This window comes from Pantherophis guttatus, chromosome 1 (assembly GCF_059756535.1).
Source record: "Pantherophis guttatus breed Tessera chromosome 1, ASM5975653v1, whole genome shotgun sequence".
In the NCBI taxonomy this organism is placed as follows: domain Eukaryota; kingdom Metazoa; phylum Chordata; class Lepidosauria; order Squamata; family Colubridae; genus Pantherophis; species Pantherophis guttatus.
Genome location: NC_142063.1, coordinates 20177236 through 20196255, shown reverse-complemented (window position 1 = coordinate 20196255; position 19020 = coordinate 20177236). Strand labels below are relative to the sequence as shown.

Here is a 19020-nt window from a genome sequence, read left to right as displayed (position 1 = left end):
TCTTCATTCTTGGCAGGCATGTTTGTCTCCTTTTTTCTTTTAGTCATTTGGAAATTTTTGGACATGTCACTAATGTTAAAAGATTTCGTGGGAACCAGAATTTCAAGAGAAATACTAGAAAGCCATGTCAATATATAGACCGAGATGTTGGTAATGGTTGCAGCCATGTGTGAATTGCATATCCTGCCATTGCCTCTTAGCTGCTGAATATATTTAACCTGGATGTGTAAGTTACTTAAACTGAACAGGAGGTCGAGTAAGATGCTTTCCAGCAGTTCTTCAACTCTAGATCTCTCTGGTACATTTGATTTAAGAAGGGAAAATTGAATAACTCTCTACATACTTGAGAGAAGAATCACTAAAGCTTTAACTTGAGGCTCATTAGATTGTAATAAGGGAATGTTTAGATAAGGTGGTTCTAGAGCCCTAAATCTAAATATTCTTAACTATGTAGAGTACTAATATTAGGAAATACTTAGTGCATGGAATTCAATGCTTTACTCAACAGAGGAATTCAAATAGAAATTCCCAGACAGATGTGCTTGAACACAATTCAGTGAAGGAGAACAGGATCATTGTACCTAATATCGGCTTGCCTTTAATAGTCCCTAACATTCATTTGGTATCTAGCTCCTTTCTACATATTTCAAGACACAAGTCAGAATTACATTTAATTGATAGTTAGACATTGGATTCTAGCAAAACACCCCGATTTTAGCACCCAAAAAGCTGGCTGTGTTATATACTTCCTAAATCTAATTAACTCTGGGAAAACACGTTAATTATCTTTGAAACTCTCCCTAGATTGATTTCACTCTGATTTGCAAAATCATTATTATTATTATTAGATCCTTATCCGCCTTTATTATTATTTCTCAAGGCATTGTACAGAATACTCCCTGTCTCCTATTTTCCCTACAACAGCAACCCTGTGAGATAGTTGGGCTGATCCAAAATCACCCAGCTGGCTTTTAGATCCAAAGCAGAACTTCATAGTCTCCCAGTTTCCACTGCATCAAACCAGCTCTTTATTTTTATGGAACAGGCTTTTTTTTTATAAGTGGTAAATTCTGAGAGGAGAAATAACAGTAGCAGAACCTATTCCAACTTGTGGAAGATCATTGGCTTTCTTGTTGCTAGGATAATACTTAAAAAGTGTCAGAAGCTGTGTGGTGCCCTCTGGATAAATACGGACTGTAGTTGTCATCTTGGACAGACACGATGCTGGTTGGGAATTCTAGGATCCTAACACATCTGGAAATTGCCATGTTTGGCAAGAGGCTGCAACAGAGAAAATGAATTGAATGATAATTGCTCTCCTGTGTCACTAAGAAGGTAATGGTAGTGCATTAATGGCAACTGATGTCATATTTGTATATAATTTGTAGGATATAAAAGATTGCATGCCTGGGATAAAAGAGTGACTGGGTTTATAGGTATATGTGTGTATATGTATATACATACACACATTTAAATAATGTATGTACACAGAGAGAGAGAGGGAGAGAGAGAGACTAATACTAAATGCTTTAGTCCAGTGCTTTGCAATCTTAACAACTTTAAGATGTGTGGATTTCACCTAGAACAGAGATTGCTAAACTTTTCTGGATCGAGTGCCCAAAGTGCGCGAATGCGCGTGTGTGCGCCCAAACCCCCAAAATACAATGCGCGTGCAGCCCCCGTGTATGCGGCCTGCCCCCCTCATGCGCACGCAGCCCCTGCATGTGCCCTGCCCTCACGAATGTGCATGCCCCCCCCACATCCCGCCCCCTGCGCATGCACGGCAGAGACCTGAAGACCAGCTGGCCAGCAGGAGGCATGCACATGGAACTGAACTGTGGCGACGGCTTGCGTGCCATCACAGAGGGTGCTGCATGCCACCTCTGGCACACATGCCACAGGTTTGCCATCACAGTCCTAGAACATGTTGGCTGAGGCATTTTGGAACTTAAAGTCCACACATCTTAAAAGTTGCCACGGTTGAGAAACTTTGGTTTATCTTACTGACTTGGTTCAAGTTATCAGGCTAAACTATCATTTGCTGAGAACTAATTTTCTTGATTGTTCTGTGATTTACAAACAGCCATGGCTAATATTCACCCAGTTAAGTCTCAAGCAAATCCTGTTAAGGCTAAAACCAGCATGGATCTGAGCCAGTGTATTTGATGCCATCCTCTTGAGAGCTATAAAACTAGAGATGGCCCAGTGCACGCCCAGTTGAGTCTGCACAAAATGCAAACCGATAATTAGTAGTTACTATTTCTTGCTTTGAACCAAGTTGGAAAGACTTTCTAAAGCCGGAGATAGTTCTGGTTAATCTTCGCGCCAAAGGCTGCACTTACAGCTTCTTCTTTCTGTCTCTGCGTCGGGAACCAGGAAGAAGGAGAAGCGGTATCGGACTAAGCCAATTGACACACCCCTGGTGTATTTGTCCTGTCAGCAGGAAATCAGCTTGGGTGTTGAAACCTGCCAGCCTTCTGGAGCGCCAGTCTGCCCTTGTTGCTCCAGGGGTTTGCGTTAGAACCAGTGGAGAATATTTGAGAGGTGATGATACTTTCCTGAGTTGAAGTCGGCTTTCTCACCGGATCCCAAGTCATTCTGTGATTGCAGCATTTTTGTTTTCCTCTTCAATTTTTCCAAAGACAGTTAACAATAGAGATGAAACTAAGGATATATAATAAGCATCTGCAGTAATTAAAGCAACGTGAGTGGAATGCCACTCACTTAGTATCTTGTTTAATAAAATAACTTGCTAAAATAACTAAAAGCTTGATTGTGTAGCTAAAGACCTACTGTGAACAGCGTGTAAACCCACAGTATGGCATGTTTGGTTTTGATTTAGTGTGCAGGGTGAATCCAGCTGTTAAAAGTTTGTAAACTGTGGTTTATGGCTTAATGTGATGTGTAAATCTAGTTCCTGTGTTGGATGTTGTTTTGAAAGGGATTGGTATGGAAATGTTTACGTTCAGTGCTTCAGTTTGAGCCTGGGGTATACAGTTTGTTCAAGAAACCACAATTTAAGAAGATGCTATCAATCATAGTTTACAAAGCACTGTGACAAGATTAGCTAGTTCACCTTCAGATTTGGGAGCTCAGAGAGTGTCAAGGGCCCAATAATAGAACATAGACTAGTAGGGTTTGAAGCAGTGGTGGGTTCCTCCCGGTTTGGCCCGGTTTGGCCGAGCCGGTAGCGGTGACGATATGATGTCACCGAACTGGTTCTCTTTGTTCGGGAGCTGGCCCCCCCGCCCTCCGCATTATTCTTACCTTTTATTTGGCCCCACCCCCAATCTATTGCTGCCTCCCGAGTCCCAGCTGATCGTGTAGAAGGAAAAAAACTGTTTAAACTCTTGCTGTGGGGCTTCAAAGGGCCGCCCTATAGCTGATCAGTGTTAAAAGACAGTGTGGTGGTAGACCGGTGCCTCCAAAAACAAATGAGTAGACTGGTGCCTCCAAAAACAAATGAGTAGACCAGTACAGCTCTGCAAGCAGTTAAAAGCCTGGTAGACCAGTACCTCTGCTAAATCCTAAAGAATTGCCACATGACCATCAAGCCACGCCCACAAAATAAGCCACGTCCACAGAACCAGTAGTAAAAATTTTTAGAACCTACCCCTGGTTTGAAGGGACCTTAGAGGGCCTTTTAGTCCAACTCCCTGATCAAACAGGAGACCCTATACCACTCCAGACAAATGGTTGTCCAATCTCTTCTTGAAAACTCCAATGTTGGAGCACCCACAAAAGTCCTTCCACTGATAAATTGTTCACGAACTGTTAGGAAATTTCTTCTTAATTCTAAGTTGGATCTCTCTTGAATCACTGTCTCGCAACTTAAATTCTCCCGCAGTATTGTTGTTGTTGTGAGGAATATTAAGAGTAAATGTTGGACATGATGTCTTCAGCCCCTGGCAGCAGAGAGATAAATCGGCTCAACGAATAAAATCCAAATAACCACACAATGGCTTTGGATATTGTATAAACCTGGCCATTAGGTTTATACAATACAGGTTCATTCTGTTTTATACTTAAAAGAGTGGAAAAGAATGAGAAGCCGAGAGTTAGAAGGCAATTTCATGGCCATAGAGTCTTACTCATTAGTCCAGGCATCCAGATTGAGGCATCTCCAACAGATGATTTTTCTTTAATTTTAAAATATTCCACTGCTGTTATTCTTAGGCAGGTTTTCTGAGATTCTATGACAGGTAGTCTTTGACTTAGGACCTAATTGAGTCCGGAATTATGATTGTTAAGTCATGGTGGTCATTAAGCAGGTCACCATTTGACCACACCCAATTTCCGACCTTTTTTAGCGCAGTTGTTAAGTGAACACTATGGTCATCAAACATACCCATTATACCCAATGGGCATTTTTTTCCCGGCAAAACCCACCGAAAACCATGGTTGCCAGACTGCAGGATGCTGCAAATGACCATGAATCAAGTCAGTTGCCAAGCACCCAGAATGTAATCCTCTCCCTCTCTCTCTCCCCCTCCCTCCCTCCCTCCCTCCCTCCCTCTCCGCACATGCATGTGGCTGTTGGAATTTTGAAAATGGGTCATAAAAAGCTCTGCAGAGGTCTGTCGTAGCTTTGAGTGGTTGCTAAGTGATGGGTCATTAAGTGAGGGCTACATGTAGACCCTGTCTTCCTGATTTTATTATTCTGTATTCTGCATTTAGAACTTTGGAGAATAGGCTTATTGTTATAGAAATGGGCTTGTACACATACTGTTGCGTAAAAGCAAAAAGTTGTGGGTATAATGTTGTTATCTTCTATTGTGCTAAAGAGAGTTGGAAATTGGTGCCTTTTGCTTTCCTTTTTTCCCTTTGCATTATATCTCTTTTCCCTCCCCCTTTTCTTAGTTTTCTACTACTTTTTTTTCTTTGTATTTTATACTTTGATAAACTAATAAAAATCTAATTAAAAAAAGAACTTTGGAGAATAAATCTTACCCTCCTTCTGTGTCTTCATTTCAGGAAACTGCCATATCCTCCTTTAGACTTTTCTCTTTAAGGCTAAACACTCCCAGTTCCTTTCAGTCTGTCTTCATATTTACAGCCGTTGCATCATAGAGCCTACTTCTAGTATCCTGATTATTCTTATTGCCCATCTCTTATCCTATTCCACTTTCTCTGAATTTCTTAAAGGATGGTGCTTAGAACTCAACACAATTCGGGTAGTCCTTGACTTATGACCACAATTGAGCTCAAAACCTCCGTTGCTAAGCATGACAGTTGTTAAGTACTCTTTTGCCCCATTTTAACAACCTTTCTTGTCACCGTTGTTATGTGAATTACTGCGGTTCTTAAGTTAGTAACACGGTTGTTAAGTGAATCTGGCTTTTCCCATTGACTTTGCTTGTCAAAAGATCGCAACAAGTCATCACATGATCCTGGGATACCACAGCCATCATAAATACATTTCAGTTGACAAGCCTCCAAATTTTGATCACGTGATCATGGAGATGCTGCAAGAGTTGTAAGTGTGAAAAATGGTCATAAATTACTTTTTTCAGTGCCGTTGTAACTTTGACAGTCACTAAATGAATGGTTTGTAAGTTGAGGACTATTTGTACTTCAATAGACTGGTGGAATTGAATTGAATTGCTATTCAGAGATTTTTATCCTATCCTACACTTTTGCTTTTGAGTTCTGTTTTCTGCATGAACAACCTTGAATTCATATCTGTTGTGGCCCGTCAGCGGCCTGTGCAGATTGTAGCTGATTCCGACAACGAGGAGGCTGGTGTGCTGCGCCAGCAGCTTGTGCAGCTGGCACTCGAGTCGGACAGTGAGGAGGCTGGAGAAGATGTGGTGCCAGAGGCAGGGATTCAGCCAGGGCCTTCAGAACCTCCAGAAGCTCCCATAAGTGAAGAGGACGAAGAGGAGGAGCCTCTTCTCAATGCACGGCCGCACAGAGCTGCCAAAAGGCAGGAGTGGCTCCTCAGGAGGAGGTCTTCTCGAGAGTAAGGCTTGGAGCTAATTGGCCACTCCATTAGCCTATTTAAGGAGGAATGCTGCTTGCAGCAAGCTGTAGGGAACAACTTTAGTTCAATCTCCTTCACGTCTGGATTCTCTGCAAAATTGTTTCTGGGCTTTCTGCCAACTCTAGTAAGACTGTGATTACCTTTTCTTAGAATTCTGGTATGCTGTTAAGACAGTTTATTAGCAGCTTTTGGTTGATAAAGACTTAAGTTATTTGAGTAAAATAAGCTTTGTATAGAGTTTGTGTGTGCTGCGTTCTTTGGGATCCGTAGCTGGGGCAGAACAATATCTTTAAAACTACATTCTGTTATTTTTGGCCCATGTTCATAGACGGTTATTGTTTTGGAATGGAATGGAATGGAATTTTTATTGATTTAATTATTTAACCATATCAAAACTAGAAAACTTATATCCTGTTTCCCCCCAAATAAGACATCCCCTGATAATAAGCCCAATCGGGCTTTGGAGGGCATGGCAACAAGGCCAAGCACTTATTTCAGGGTTCAAAAAAAAATATAAGACAGGTGCAAACAAATACAACATGTTCATAGTAAGTTGTCATCCCTACGATTAACCTCAATCTGTTCCAAATCCTCTTCAAAATGGTCTTTGATATAAAGAGTGCAGTCTTACTATATGCAGCTTCATTCCCTACAAAACGTAAGATTTCTCGCGTCTGCCCCAGTTTTTAATCTAATAATCCTTTTCTGTGGAGCAGAGTTTGCAGTCCAATGTCTTGAATAGCTGGTGCTTCACAAATACACAGTCTTTCGTCAAATGGGACTCCATGAAACCTCCTATGCAGGGGTGGGTTCTACTTACCTTTACTACCGGTTCGCAATGGGGCCGCGCACGCGCTGCTTCGCTTGCTCATGTGCTCTTCTGCGCATGAGCAGAAGCGTTCTAATGACGTCGAGGTCGGTGGGCGGAGCCTCCCACTGGTTTTACTACCGGTTCTATAGAACCGGTGCGAACCAGGGGCAACACAACACTGCGCCCCGTGTCTTACCGTGGAGTCTAGTTGTTTGAAAGGAGCTCTGGAGAAAGAACTTCTGAGATGTTGAGGCGTATCGGTTGTTAAATATTTTTCTAACCGGGAAGCTGCTTTCTCGGTCCAGTCAGACACTTCAAGGACTTGGCATAATTAAGTGCCGGACTATCATCTGAGCAGCCACATCAATGAGGCTTTGTTTGAAAGCTTCCTTGGCCTTTAGATCTGATTGGACCGTGAACTGGATGGAGAATCCACATTGTGAGATGACATTTGAAAGTTGGGCGGCCACCGTGCCAGGAAGCGTGTTATGCAACGGCTCTTCAAAGCACAGCTTGGGTAATCTATCTGGGTCCATAGATAGGATCTTCAGCCAGTAATTGAATAATTACTAAATTGCTTTGTGTACAAGGTATACTCAGCTCTGTCCTTAATGCTGCAGCTGGGGTAGGCTAATCCACCCCCAAGATACATTTCAGAAAAGTTCTATGAAGGAGGCATTTATATATCCCTACAGTTCTGTACCATATGTGATCATTTGGGCTCTTTTGCTTATATACCTTTATGATTGGAATTAGAGACCCCCAGTGGTGAAATGTAAAATTTGTTACTACCGGTTCTGTGGGTGTGGCTTGGTGGGGGGGGGGGGGTGTAATGTGATTGGGTGGGTATGGCCAACTTTTTTTTTTTTTTTACTTTTAAAAGCATTTTTTCTACAACCTCTTTGGGTGAAGAGGTTGTAGAAAAAATGCTTTTAAAAGGCTCTGATGATCCCAGCTGAGCCGCGCGATCATCAGAGGATTTTTTAAAAAAATTTTAAAAGCATTTTTTTAAAAAAAAGAAAAAATGCTTTTAAAAGTATATTTAAAAAAGCCTCTTGATGATCGCACGGCTCAGCTGGACATGGGGGTGGTGATGCAGGGATTTTTGCTACCTGATTTTTGCTACCGGTTCTCCGAACCACCCGCCTCCATCACTACCGGATCGGGCGATCTGGTCTGAACTGGGAGCATTTCACCCTTGGAGACTGAGTAATTTTGGTTGGTGAGCTGCCTTACTGTGTTGGCACTGGCTATATAGCCCTTAAATAACTCCTCTTGAAATGTGGGAGCCAGCAACCTGCTGCTTAAAAACAAGTCCTAAGTATACAGTAGATAAAACTTAACTTGATGTAGCTGTTCCCTATCCAGGCTCCAGTCTTCCCAAAAACAACTACAGCATCTTAGTTTTGAACCTACTATTGTTTTGTGGGGCCCTTGGTACTCTCTGAGCTTGGTTGTTTTACTTGCAGGTATTTCATTACCCAAACTAGGTAACATCAGTTATACAAACTAGGTAACTCTCTTTACATACTGAGCTGAATAAATGTATTGGTAAAGTGGCCACCACATTTTCCAGACTTACAAAGAGAGTATGGCTTAATAAGAAGTTGACGGAACATGCAACGATCCAGGTCTATAGAGCCTGCGTCCTGAGCACACTCTTGTACTGCAGTGAGTCATGGGCCCTCTACGCACGGCAGGAGAGAAAATTGAACACCTTTCATATTCAGACCCCCAGTGGGAGGGCCTTCTCTGTGGGGGCACCTACCCTCTGGAATCAGCTGCCCCCGGAGATAAGGAGGATCCAAGACCTCGGTGCCTTCCGCCGCACCCTTAAAACTTTCTTTTTTCAGCAAGCCGGGCTGGCTTAACATATTTTTTAATATTTTTTTAATTTTTTTTTTTTTTATTGAAAAGGTTTTCAAATACAAATTTTTCCCCCTTTTTCCCCCCCCTCCCCCCCCTCCCTAACCCCCCCTCCCCACCCTTCCCCCCCTGTGACTTCTTCGTAACAAAAAAAAACCCTAATTCATAACAGATTACTTACTCCCTCCTCAAAATACTGACCTTTACTTACTAAAAGTATTATAAATCCCCCTTTATCCATACATTTCAGAAAAGAAGAAGAGAAAAAAAAAAAACAAAAAAAAAACAAACACATTATACTATAACTATTATAAAATAACTCTAATTTAGCATAATAGTGTTTTATATCTATGCATTATTGCAACAATTCAAAACCACCTTCCACTTTAAAACTATGCGATAAGTCCTACTTTAATAACATTTCAAAGCGGGCTCCCCATAAAATCTAATTTAACATTTATTCCACTCTATCCATTTCCTCCACTCCCCTAAATGTATCACTTAAAAATCCCTTTTCTTAAACTAATCAGTCTGTAGCTAGCTTATTCACCCACTGTCTTACAAATTTACCATACACAACAATTCTTGATATCTTTAATTCACTGCCCACACTACTTAAAAATATATATATATATATATTCCATTATATCTAAATAAAAAAAGAAAAGACAATAACTTTAAATTTATAGTCCATATAATATCTTCTTGAAGTCTTTCCACTGGATTGTTAAAACCAACATCCATAATAGGGTGACATAGCTTGCGGATGCAACAGTTTATTCAAGATCTCCAATCATATCTGCCCCCATCAGTAGTAAACATCTTCTTATATATATAAAAGTAAAAACAACCACCCGAGTGACATTATAATTGTATTCCATATAATAATAATTGTGGGTTTCATCAGGATTATTAATTTCCATCATCGTATTGGGTAACAACCCGATCTTCTGCATGTCCCAATGTGATTCTCTTGCCTTATAATTCAAGATAATTATAATATATTTATCAACACAAAAAGAAGTTTCAAAGTAGATAATTCAAAACCATCAATTTGAGGCTCTTTCCATGTCCCAAAATTACGGCAATGCAGAGATCTGCCACTATCCTCAGGATGATATTGACCAATATGTCGCCTCCTCTATATTTTCACATAATCATTCATATTTTAAAATCACTGGCTTCACTGTTGCTTGGGTTAGAAATTTCTATTTTTGTACAACCTATTTCTTTTTTTGTTTTCTTTTTGTGGGTTTGACCTCCATCCTAATTTTTTGTGTCTCGCATTTCTTTTTTATCCCTTGTATATCCTCTAATTGGTTTCCATGCTTGTCCTTGCCTTGATAAGTCATCACATTAAAATCAGATGGCACTTCTCTCAAATTTGTAGATAATCCAGCTGGGGTATCCGATAAATCCAAAGGCAATTTATCTGGTACAGTCTCTGTCTTTAGTTCCAGCTCCTTCTGCTTATCCTGTATTATATCTGAAGACGTTAAATTCATTTTCAACCTATTTTGATAAAATTCTTCCGCCCTTTCAACAGTATTTAACTGGTATCTTTCTCCTTGATGTCTCAATATAATACCAACTGGGACGTCCCACCGGAATTGAATATTTCTCCTTTTTAACTCAGACACCAGAAAGCCAAATTTCTTCCTTTCCATTAGTATCTTAGGTGGGAGTTCCTTGTAAATCCAAATCTTTCTTCCATACAATTGCAAATTAGAATTGAAGGAATTTTGCACAATTTTATTCCTAATTTCTTTATCTGAAAAATAGATTACCACATCTCTAGGCAATTGCCTTTGCTTGGCAGTCCAGGAGTTTATTCGATAAGCTCTGTCAATCCTACAAAACACTTCCTCAGGTTGAATCTTTAAAATCCCAGCTAGAAATTCAGAAGATATTTTCCTTAAGTCATCTCTGTTATTTTCCTGCAAACCTCTAAGTCTTATTGCATATTCTGTGAAATTATATTGTATCTTTAGAACCTCTTTTTGAATCCTCTGTTCCAGATATTCTACATTACCAGACTTTTGGTCAGCATCCATTTTAAATTTTTCTTCTGAACTATAATCCTGAATATTTAACAAATCATTTTCAATTTTTTGAATTCTATTGTCCAATTTATCTTGAATTTCATCCATTTTTGACTCTAGTAAATTAGTATTTGTATCCAACCGAATCATGAATTCTGACAATTTTAAAATTTTTTGCTGCAAAAAGTCAAACTTGGATTTCACCAATTCCTTAGTTTCCTGCTTAAATTTTTCAAGTTGCTGATTCACAATCTCATCCCTTCTTTCAATCTCCTCTAAGAGAAATTCTATTATATTAAAATCAGGTTTCTGGGACTGAAGAGTTAAAACTTGTTCCTTTAAATTCTTAGTGGGGGAATCCCCCCCACCTATTTGTTTGTCTGACTTCACAAGCCTCAGTGCCATGTTTCCGCCTAAGCAGGCTTTGTTAGAAGAAGAAAAAAAAAAAAAACAAGACAAAAGACTTCCAGCCAGCAACACTCAAGCCTCCAGGGAAAAAAGAGAAAAACAAAAACAGGAGCGGAGTTTTGTCTACAAATGTAGCCAGTGGTATTTATTCCGCTACATTGTAATAATAAAAAACGGAAGAACTTTCCCTCTCAAACTCTTCTCCAGCCGCGGCAGACGCCATTTTAAAAAGAAACTTTTTTCCTCTTTCTCTTCCTCTATTCTCTTAAGTAATTTTTAAAAGATAAGTAAAATACTTGCGCTTCAGTATTACAGGTCCAGCTCACATTTTCTTTGAGTAATCTGTCAAATTCGCAGGCTTGCTTTTGACGCCTGGCTCTGCATTAGCAGAGGTCTCCCAAAGCCCGGAGCAGCGGCTGGGGATATGGGGCATCTCATCCGCTCCATCCCAAAAGTAAAAGAAAAACTTTTGGGACTCTGCAGAGAGTTCTACCCACCCCTGCCGGCTCTATCTCCGTTTCCTCATGGGAACGGAGTTTTTTCGAGCCGCCGTTCCGTTGTGAAGGCGGCTCTGACAGGCAGTGGAAGCTGACGATCCCAAAGGAACGTCTGGCGGCGGCCAGCAGCAAACAGGAAGTCCAATCTACGCACGGCAGGAGAGAAAATTGAACACCTTTCATATTCAGACCCCCAGTGGGAGGGCCTTCTCTGTGGGGGCACCTACCCTCTGGAATCAGCTGCCCCCGGAGATAAGGAGGATCCAAGACCTCGGTGCCTTCCGCCGCACCCTTAAAACTTTCTTTTTTCAGCAAGCCGGGCTGGCTTAACATATTTTTTAATATTTTTTTAATTTTTAATTGGTCTGTTATCTTAAATTGGGGCCAAATTAATATATATCCTTTTAACTGTTTTTAATGTTTATATTGTATGTTTTTATCTGGCTGTACACCGCCCTGAGTCCCTCGGGAGAAGGTGCGGTATATAAATTCGAGATAAAATAAATAAAATAAATAAAATATGCGCTGTCTCTGACAAATTCTTGGCATCACCTGGCAGGACAAAGTTCCAAATAGTGCAGTCTTGGAACGTGATGGAATTTCTAGCATGTATACACTATTGAAACAGCGATGTCTACGCTGGCTGGGGCATGTTGTGAGAATGGCTGAGGGTCGGATTCTGAAAGATCTCCTGTATGAGGAATTAGTGCAGGGAAAGCACCTCAGAGGGAGACCACAGCTGCGATATAAGGATATCTGCAAGAGGGACCTAAAGGCCCTGAGAATGGACATTAACAACTGGGAAACCTTGACCCCCGATCGTTCAGCTTGGAGGCTAAAGACGCAGCATGGCCTTCTCCAATTCGAAGAGACACTTGTTCGGCAGGCTGAGGCAAAGAGGCAGTCCCGTAACCAGCGAAATCTGGGGGCTGGGCAGGGGACAGAATGTATCTGCCCTCAGTGTGGAAGGGATCTCCACTCTCGAATTGGCCTTTTTAGTCACACTAGATGCTGTTTTAGGACCTCTTTCCAGAGCACGATACCATAGTCTGTTGAGACTGAAGGATGCCAATGAATGAATGAATGAAACATCATCATCCTAGCACTGATGATGTTACCTAGTTTTGGGTGATGAAACATCTGCAAGAAAACAGCCCAGTTCAGGGAGCATCAAGGGCTCCACAATTCAATCCTGAGCTACAAATATTCTCTTCCGTCGATACTTTTGAATTTTACTTTCAGCTTCTATTGATTCATTGATTGTATGCCTTCCAGTCTCTGTTGATTCTTAGTGACAACATAGATAGATTTTTCTCCTTGATTTAACTTCTAGGGCAGGGACCCCCAACCTTTTGGGTACCAGGAATTGATTCCCTGGATGAAGGTTTTTCCGTGGATCGGAGGGGGGGTGTTACATGCCTGCATCCCATGGTTAGGGCTTCGCTTGTTTGTGTGGCTGCTGGCATGCCATGGACCAGGGGTTGGGGACCTCTGTTTTAGGGTACTTGTTATGCCATCTAATTTTGTGTAACCTACAAATTTGACAAGACTTGAATTCCTTGACTTCTTCATCCAAGTACTGTAATTAATGAAAATTTTGAAGCATATAGGGTCCAGGTTGCACTCAGTTCCTCCTTCCAATTTGGTAAGGAATTATTGATTTGTACTCTTTGAATAGTGTATGAGTGAGCTATATATATCTAACCAGACCACATCTGGACTAATCAAAATATCATGGAATACTTTGTCAAATTAAGGTATATTATGTCTACAGCATTCCTACAGTCTACTAAGAGCATTCCAATTGCATGTTTGGGTTTAGCAGTTGCAATTGATGAATCCAATTTACACTGGAATAGTCTTCATATATAAATATAAATCTGCTTCTGAATTACTATAAATCAGGAACCCTTTCACCCTAATTGAATTGTGCACACTGTTTAGTACCTGACATTCATATATCCTCATGCAAATCATTTTTAAATCTTCTGATGTAAAGCCCCATCTACAAGTGTTCCTCGACTTAACGACCATAACTGAGCCCGGAATTACACTCAAAAGTTGTGCTGGTTGCTAAGACAGCAACCATATGACCAAGCCCAATTTTACAATCTTTTTTGCGGCAGTCATTAAGCAAACTCTGTGGTTGTTAAACAAAAAGCAGTTGTTAAACTAATCCATTGTCTGAAATAAATGCTGGTTTCTGGCAAAAAAACTCCGCATGAATTGCGGTCACTAGGATGCTGCAAACAACAGTAAATGTAGGCCAGTTGCCAACATCCAAAACTCAAATCACATGACTGCAAGGAGGGTAGTCATCGGAACTTTGAATCTGGGTCATAGATTCACCTGGGGAGGCATAACTTTGAATAGACGTTAAGTGACTGGTCATAAGCCAAGATGATTCTCATTCCTTCCTCTCAGGTGGTATGAATCTTCTCAGTTGATTCTTCTTCTTCCTAATCCCACTATCCTTGCCATCTAGTGGTGGGATTCTACCGGTTCAGACCGGTTTGGGCGAACCGTTAGCTCTGACTTTCAGCCATGAGCGAACCTGTTCTCTCTTTCTTTGAAGTGGGCCTGGCCACCCGCCCCTGTGTTATACTCGCCTCTATTACTGCTTCTGAAGCCCAGCTGATCTGGGCGGCAGAGTGGATTGCTGCTCCTCAGCTGTTTTCCTTGCTCTCAGCAAAATGGAACTTCAATGTTTTTACAAACTGCGCGTGCAGTGTGTGTCTGGCACATGCGCGCTCAGCAAACCAGTTGTTAAACCGGTAGGATCCCACCCCTGTTGCCATCCATAGCTCGACAAGTCATCAAGATGAATACAGGTAGTCCTTGACTTACAACAATTCGTATAGTGACCGTTCAAAGTTACAATCATGACAGTTTTTCATATTTAAGACCATTGCAGCAGCCACATGGTCACATGATCAAAATTCAAATTCTTGGCAACTGGCTCATATTTAAGATGGATGCCATGTCCTGGGGTCACGTGATCACCTTTTGTGACCATCTGACGAGCAAAGTCAGTGGGGAAGCCAGATTCGTTTTAACAGTTGTGTGGTTGACTTAACAATTGTAGTGAATCTTTTAGCAACGGCGGCAAGAGAAGTCGTAAAATGGGGGCAAAACTCATTTAACAACTGTCTTGCTTAACAACAGAAATATTGGCGCTCCATTGTGGTCGTAAGTTGAGGATTACCTGTAACATATTCCCAGCTTCATGCATAAAGCTTTCTTTTCAAACTGGATCTGTTTCTCTTTTCAGCTTGCCCAGAAATATGATCCACAGAAGGAAGCAGAGTTACGGGTATGGATAGAAAACCTCACCGGGAGGCAGATTGGCCCTGATTTCCAGAAAGGGCTGAAAGACGGCGTCATACTTTGCGAGTAAGTAGGCTGATGAAGAGAAGCTTGTACCTTGAAGCATCGTTCCTGCTCTTATTCCATAATCTCTTCCAGGATCAGGGGTGAAATGCTTCTGGTTCGGACCGGATCAGGCAATCCGGTAGCGATTGTGGCAGATGGTTTGGAGAACCGGTAGCAATGGCGGCGTGAGGCTCCGCCCACCGCCTGGGTGTCGTTACTTCCTGGCTTTAACCAGGAAGTAATGTGTTTTTTACCCTCTGCGCATGTGCAGAAGATTTTGCGCATGCGCAGAGGGTCTGCGTGCGCATGTGACATGAGTGACGTGGCATGTGCACTTCCAAACTGGTAAGGTGTCAGGTTTCGATATCGTCCCAAATAAAATAAATTGCATTTCCAAACAGATAGTCTTTGAAGAAATCTTTCATTTTATTAAGCATGACAACCTGTCCCCGATCGTGGCGTAGCCAACTCTGACTTCCTGACCCCAAACCTTCCCTTTCCGTTCCCCAATTCTCTGCGTCTCATTGGCCTTCTTCCAAATCACTCTCCCCATATCTACTATTTAAACTCCCAGGAATGTCCCCCCTCCCATCTCATCTCCTAGGGATATTATCTTCAGGGAAAATAAGTAGGTGAGAAGTCAAGCGTCCTCTTGCCAGCTGCCCCCTCTTCTCCTTCTTATGTCAGCACTAGAGTAAATGCAGGTTGAAGTGCTGACATAAGGAAGGTAAGTAGATTTCACCCCTGTCCAGGATGTGTTATAAGAAGTTACATTCTTTTTAGGAAGAGACAGTGAGCTCCAGAAATGATTTATGGAGACAGGGTGAGGCCTGGAATGCTTAAAGGGTTGTGTGGCATTTGGTTATGAGATGGTGAAAGACATAATGTTTCGTATGATGCAAAAATAATTTACAGAGCCTAATGATTTTGTTTTGTTTTTGTTTCTGGTGTTGCTTCGTTTCTTTCTTTTTTTTTTTCCACTCTCATCTGCTTTCGCTTGGCTTCGTCCCATCGCTGCACCAATTTGCTTATTTATTTTTTGTACAGAAGCACATTCTGCAAATGTGCACATTTTTCTCTTACTTTTTCTTATCTGTCCTTTTTTTAAAAAAAATAAGTAGTTGGCCTATACAATGTCACTTTTGTGCATTTCATTTCTTCATTCTTGCTTGTAAAATTTGGGAGCGAAATGGATTTTGGAACATAAATTGCCTTCTCTAAGTTTGTGCATACATTGGAAAGAATTCATTCTACGGATGTTAGCGCAAACAGGGTTTTCATTCCCACTGTGATAACAGCAGGTGGGTTTAAAAACTGCATTAAATCTAACTGAAGCTGTGTGTTTTTACTCTCCAGATTAATAAACAAACTACAGCCTGGTTCAATTAAGAAAATCAACACCTCCTCTCTCAACTGGCATCAGGTAAATAAATACCTGTCCTTGCAGTGACAGGAAATTAAATTGCAATGATGGTTTTTTTTTTAAAAAAAATGGGATGCAAGCCATGATTAAGCAACCATGTGCGGAGTCAGAACATGTTTTCCGTGTTTGCACATGTAATGTAATGTAATGCTAACTTAACATTAAAGAGTCCTGGGATGTAATAGACCAGTAATGGCTAACCTTTTTGCTGTCATGTGCCAAAAGCAGGGGGAGCACAGTGCACCCAAAATTCAATGCGCGTGTGACACACACACCCACTCACCCTGCTTTTGGCACATGGTGGGCCCGGTAGGCCTGTTTTTCACCCTCGTGAGGCTCCAGAGGCTTTCTTGGAGCCTGGGGAGGGCAAAAACAGCCTTCCCCAGGCTGGAGGGCTTTCGGAGGTTGGAAACAACCCGTTTCCCGACTTCCGGTCGGACCGGAAGGCCCGAAAATCAGCTGGCTGGAACGCAGATGCGCGCTGGAGCTGAGCTAGGGCAACGCTCGCGTGCCCACAGATATGGCTCCACGTGCCACCTGTGGCACCCGTGCCATAGGTTCGCCATCATGGTAATAGACCCTGCCTGATAAAGCTGGCTTCCAAGGAGATTCCAGTTTCTCAGGGTTTGAGTTGCCTATTATAGGAAGTCCTCAACTTATGACCAGAATTGGGACCAGAATTTCCATCATTAAGCAAAGCGATGGTTAAGTTAGTGGCACTAACTTAATTTTACAACGACTGGTAAGCAAATCACTGCAATTGTTAAGTGAACCATGCGGTTATTAAACGAACCCAGCTTCTCCCATTGACTTTTCTTGTGGGAAGGATGTGCAAATAGTGATTTTCTCATGATCCTGGGACGCTTCAACCATCATTAAATTCAAGCTAAGTTTCCAAGTGCCCAAATTTAAATCCTGTGAACCTTGGCGACGCTGCAACGGTTGTAAGTGCGAGGACTGGTCATAAGTCATCTTTTTCAGTGCCGTTGTAATTTTGAACGGTCCCTAAACAAATGGGTGTAAGTCAAGGACTACCTATAGTTAATTTTAAATGGAACTTGCAAGAGTAAGCACAATCTATCATTGAATAACCAAAATCCTGGAAACCAGGAATGGGGAAGGAGCCAATTCAGCCTTCATGCTGTGCTTGAAAATTTGCAGGGAACTGGACTAGGAACAGAACTCTGAACTGGATGTATCTATAGATTGCTCAGCCAAGTTGCTTACATTCTTGAATTTGGCACGTCAGAGAAGGAAAGTTGTATTTTGGGAAGCAGTGTCCCTGCCAAATCTTTTAAGATTACTGTGTGTGTCTCTGTGGTTCCTTGTGCTATTTTGTAAGCAAGAGCCGAAACAGAATGCCTGGGCGTGGGCTGAACCGGTCTGCCCAGCTGGTTTTGCTGGTCATGGAGGGACCAGGATTAGCCGCCTGAGGATGCTTTTGAAAATCCCACTTTTGAAAACCTTGTTCAATGGTCAGGCAGCCTTCTGGGTTTTTTTTTTAATGGGCATTTCCGCCGAGCTAGACATTTGTTTTTGACTATTTGTTTTGTTGAGTGAGATCAGCTTTAGTGGAAGGTGATACAGCGGCTTTCTCCAAACAGGTGTACTGTTTTGTTTTGGGACTGCAGAACCGCTAAGGGAATGTTGCTGTTGGGAATGCTTTCAACAATTCTGGGGGTGCCAGGTCAGAGAAGGTTGCAATAACAACCACTGAACTCTAAACCTCGTTTTACCCAGTGGTTAATCCTTATTTGTTTCCTTTGGGGTAGTTGCCTGAAAAAAAAGGTAGGCAGGGTTCACCCTGCATATTCAGAAGTAGCAAATTGACACAGCCAAGGTTTTTAACTTGCCCTAATTTGGAAACTCTACGGCAGAGATCTTCAAACTTGGCAGCTTTAAGACTTGTGGACTTCAACTCCCAGAATTCTCCAGCCAGCATAGCTAGCTGGAGAATTCTGGGAGTTGAAGTCCAGAAGTCTTAAAGCTGCCAAGTTTGAGGACCCCTGCTCTATGGTGTAATTCAAACCATTACCCCTGGCGGCTGACATGTTGCACACCTTACATTATGCTGGGCTGAAGAGATGACCCCATCAGGATCCATGCATCCGGATTCTGCTTGCAGACAGAAGTTCTCCCTGTCATCTGGACCATTTCCCATATTTTTAGAGGATTCTTTCCTACTTTGTTACAGCTACCAAGAGTTGCCTGAGCAATTCTGCATATATAGCATTAGCACTTAGACTTATATACTGCTTCACAATGCTTTACAGCCCTCTCTAAGCAGTTCGCAGAGTCAGCATATTGCCCCCAACAAACTGGGTCCTCATTTTACCCACCTTGGAAGGATGGAAGACTGAGCCAACCTTGAGCCTGGTGAAATTTGAACTGCCAAATTGCAGGCAGCCGGCAGTCAGAGGAAGTAGACTGCAGTACTCTACTCTAACCACTGCGCCACTGTGGCTCATATAAAGAGCAACTGCATTGTGGTTTTGGGGGGAAACTTGGGAGGGGGGGTGTTACGCACATTGGTTGCACATTAGGAGCCCTAGTGGCACAGTGGTTAAAATACACTATTGCGGGCAAACTCTATCCACAGCCTGGAGCTCAATCCTGAT

General features: G+C 41.9%; 1 protein-coding gene across 1 annotated transcript in view; it reads left to right on the top strand.

Moving 5' to 3' along the window:
- The window catches only part of CNN2 (calponin 2), a 41455-nt gene that overhangs the window by 14978 nt on the left and 7457 nt on the right, over positions 1–19020 (top strand). Inside the window, exons 2-3 of the mRNA XM_034437668.3 lie at positions 14879–15000; positions 16336–16402. Coding sequence (XP_034293559.1) covers positions 14879–15000; positions 16336–16402 — 189 coding nt within the window. The remainder of the gene's footprint in view (positions 1–14878; positions 15001–16335; positions 16403–19020) is intronic.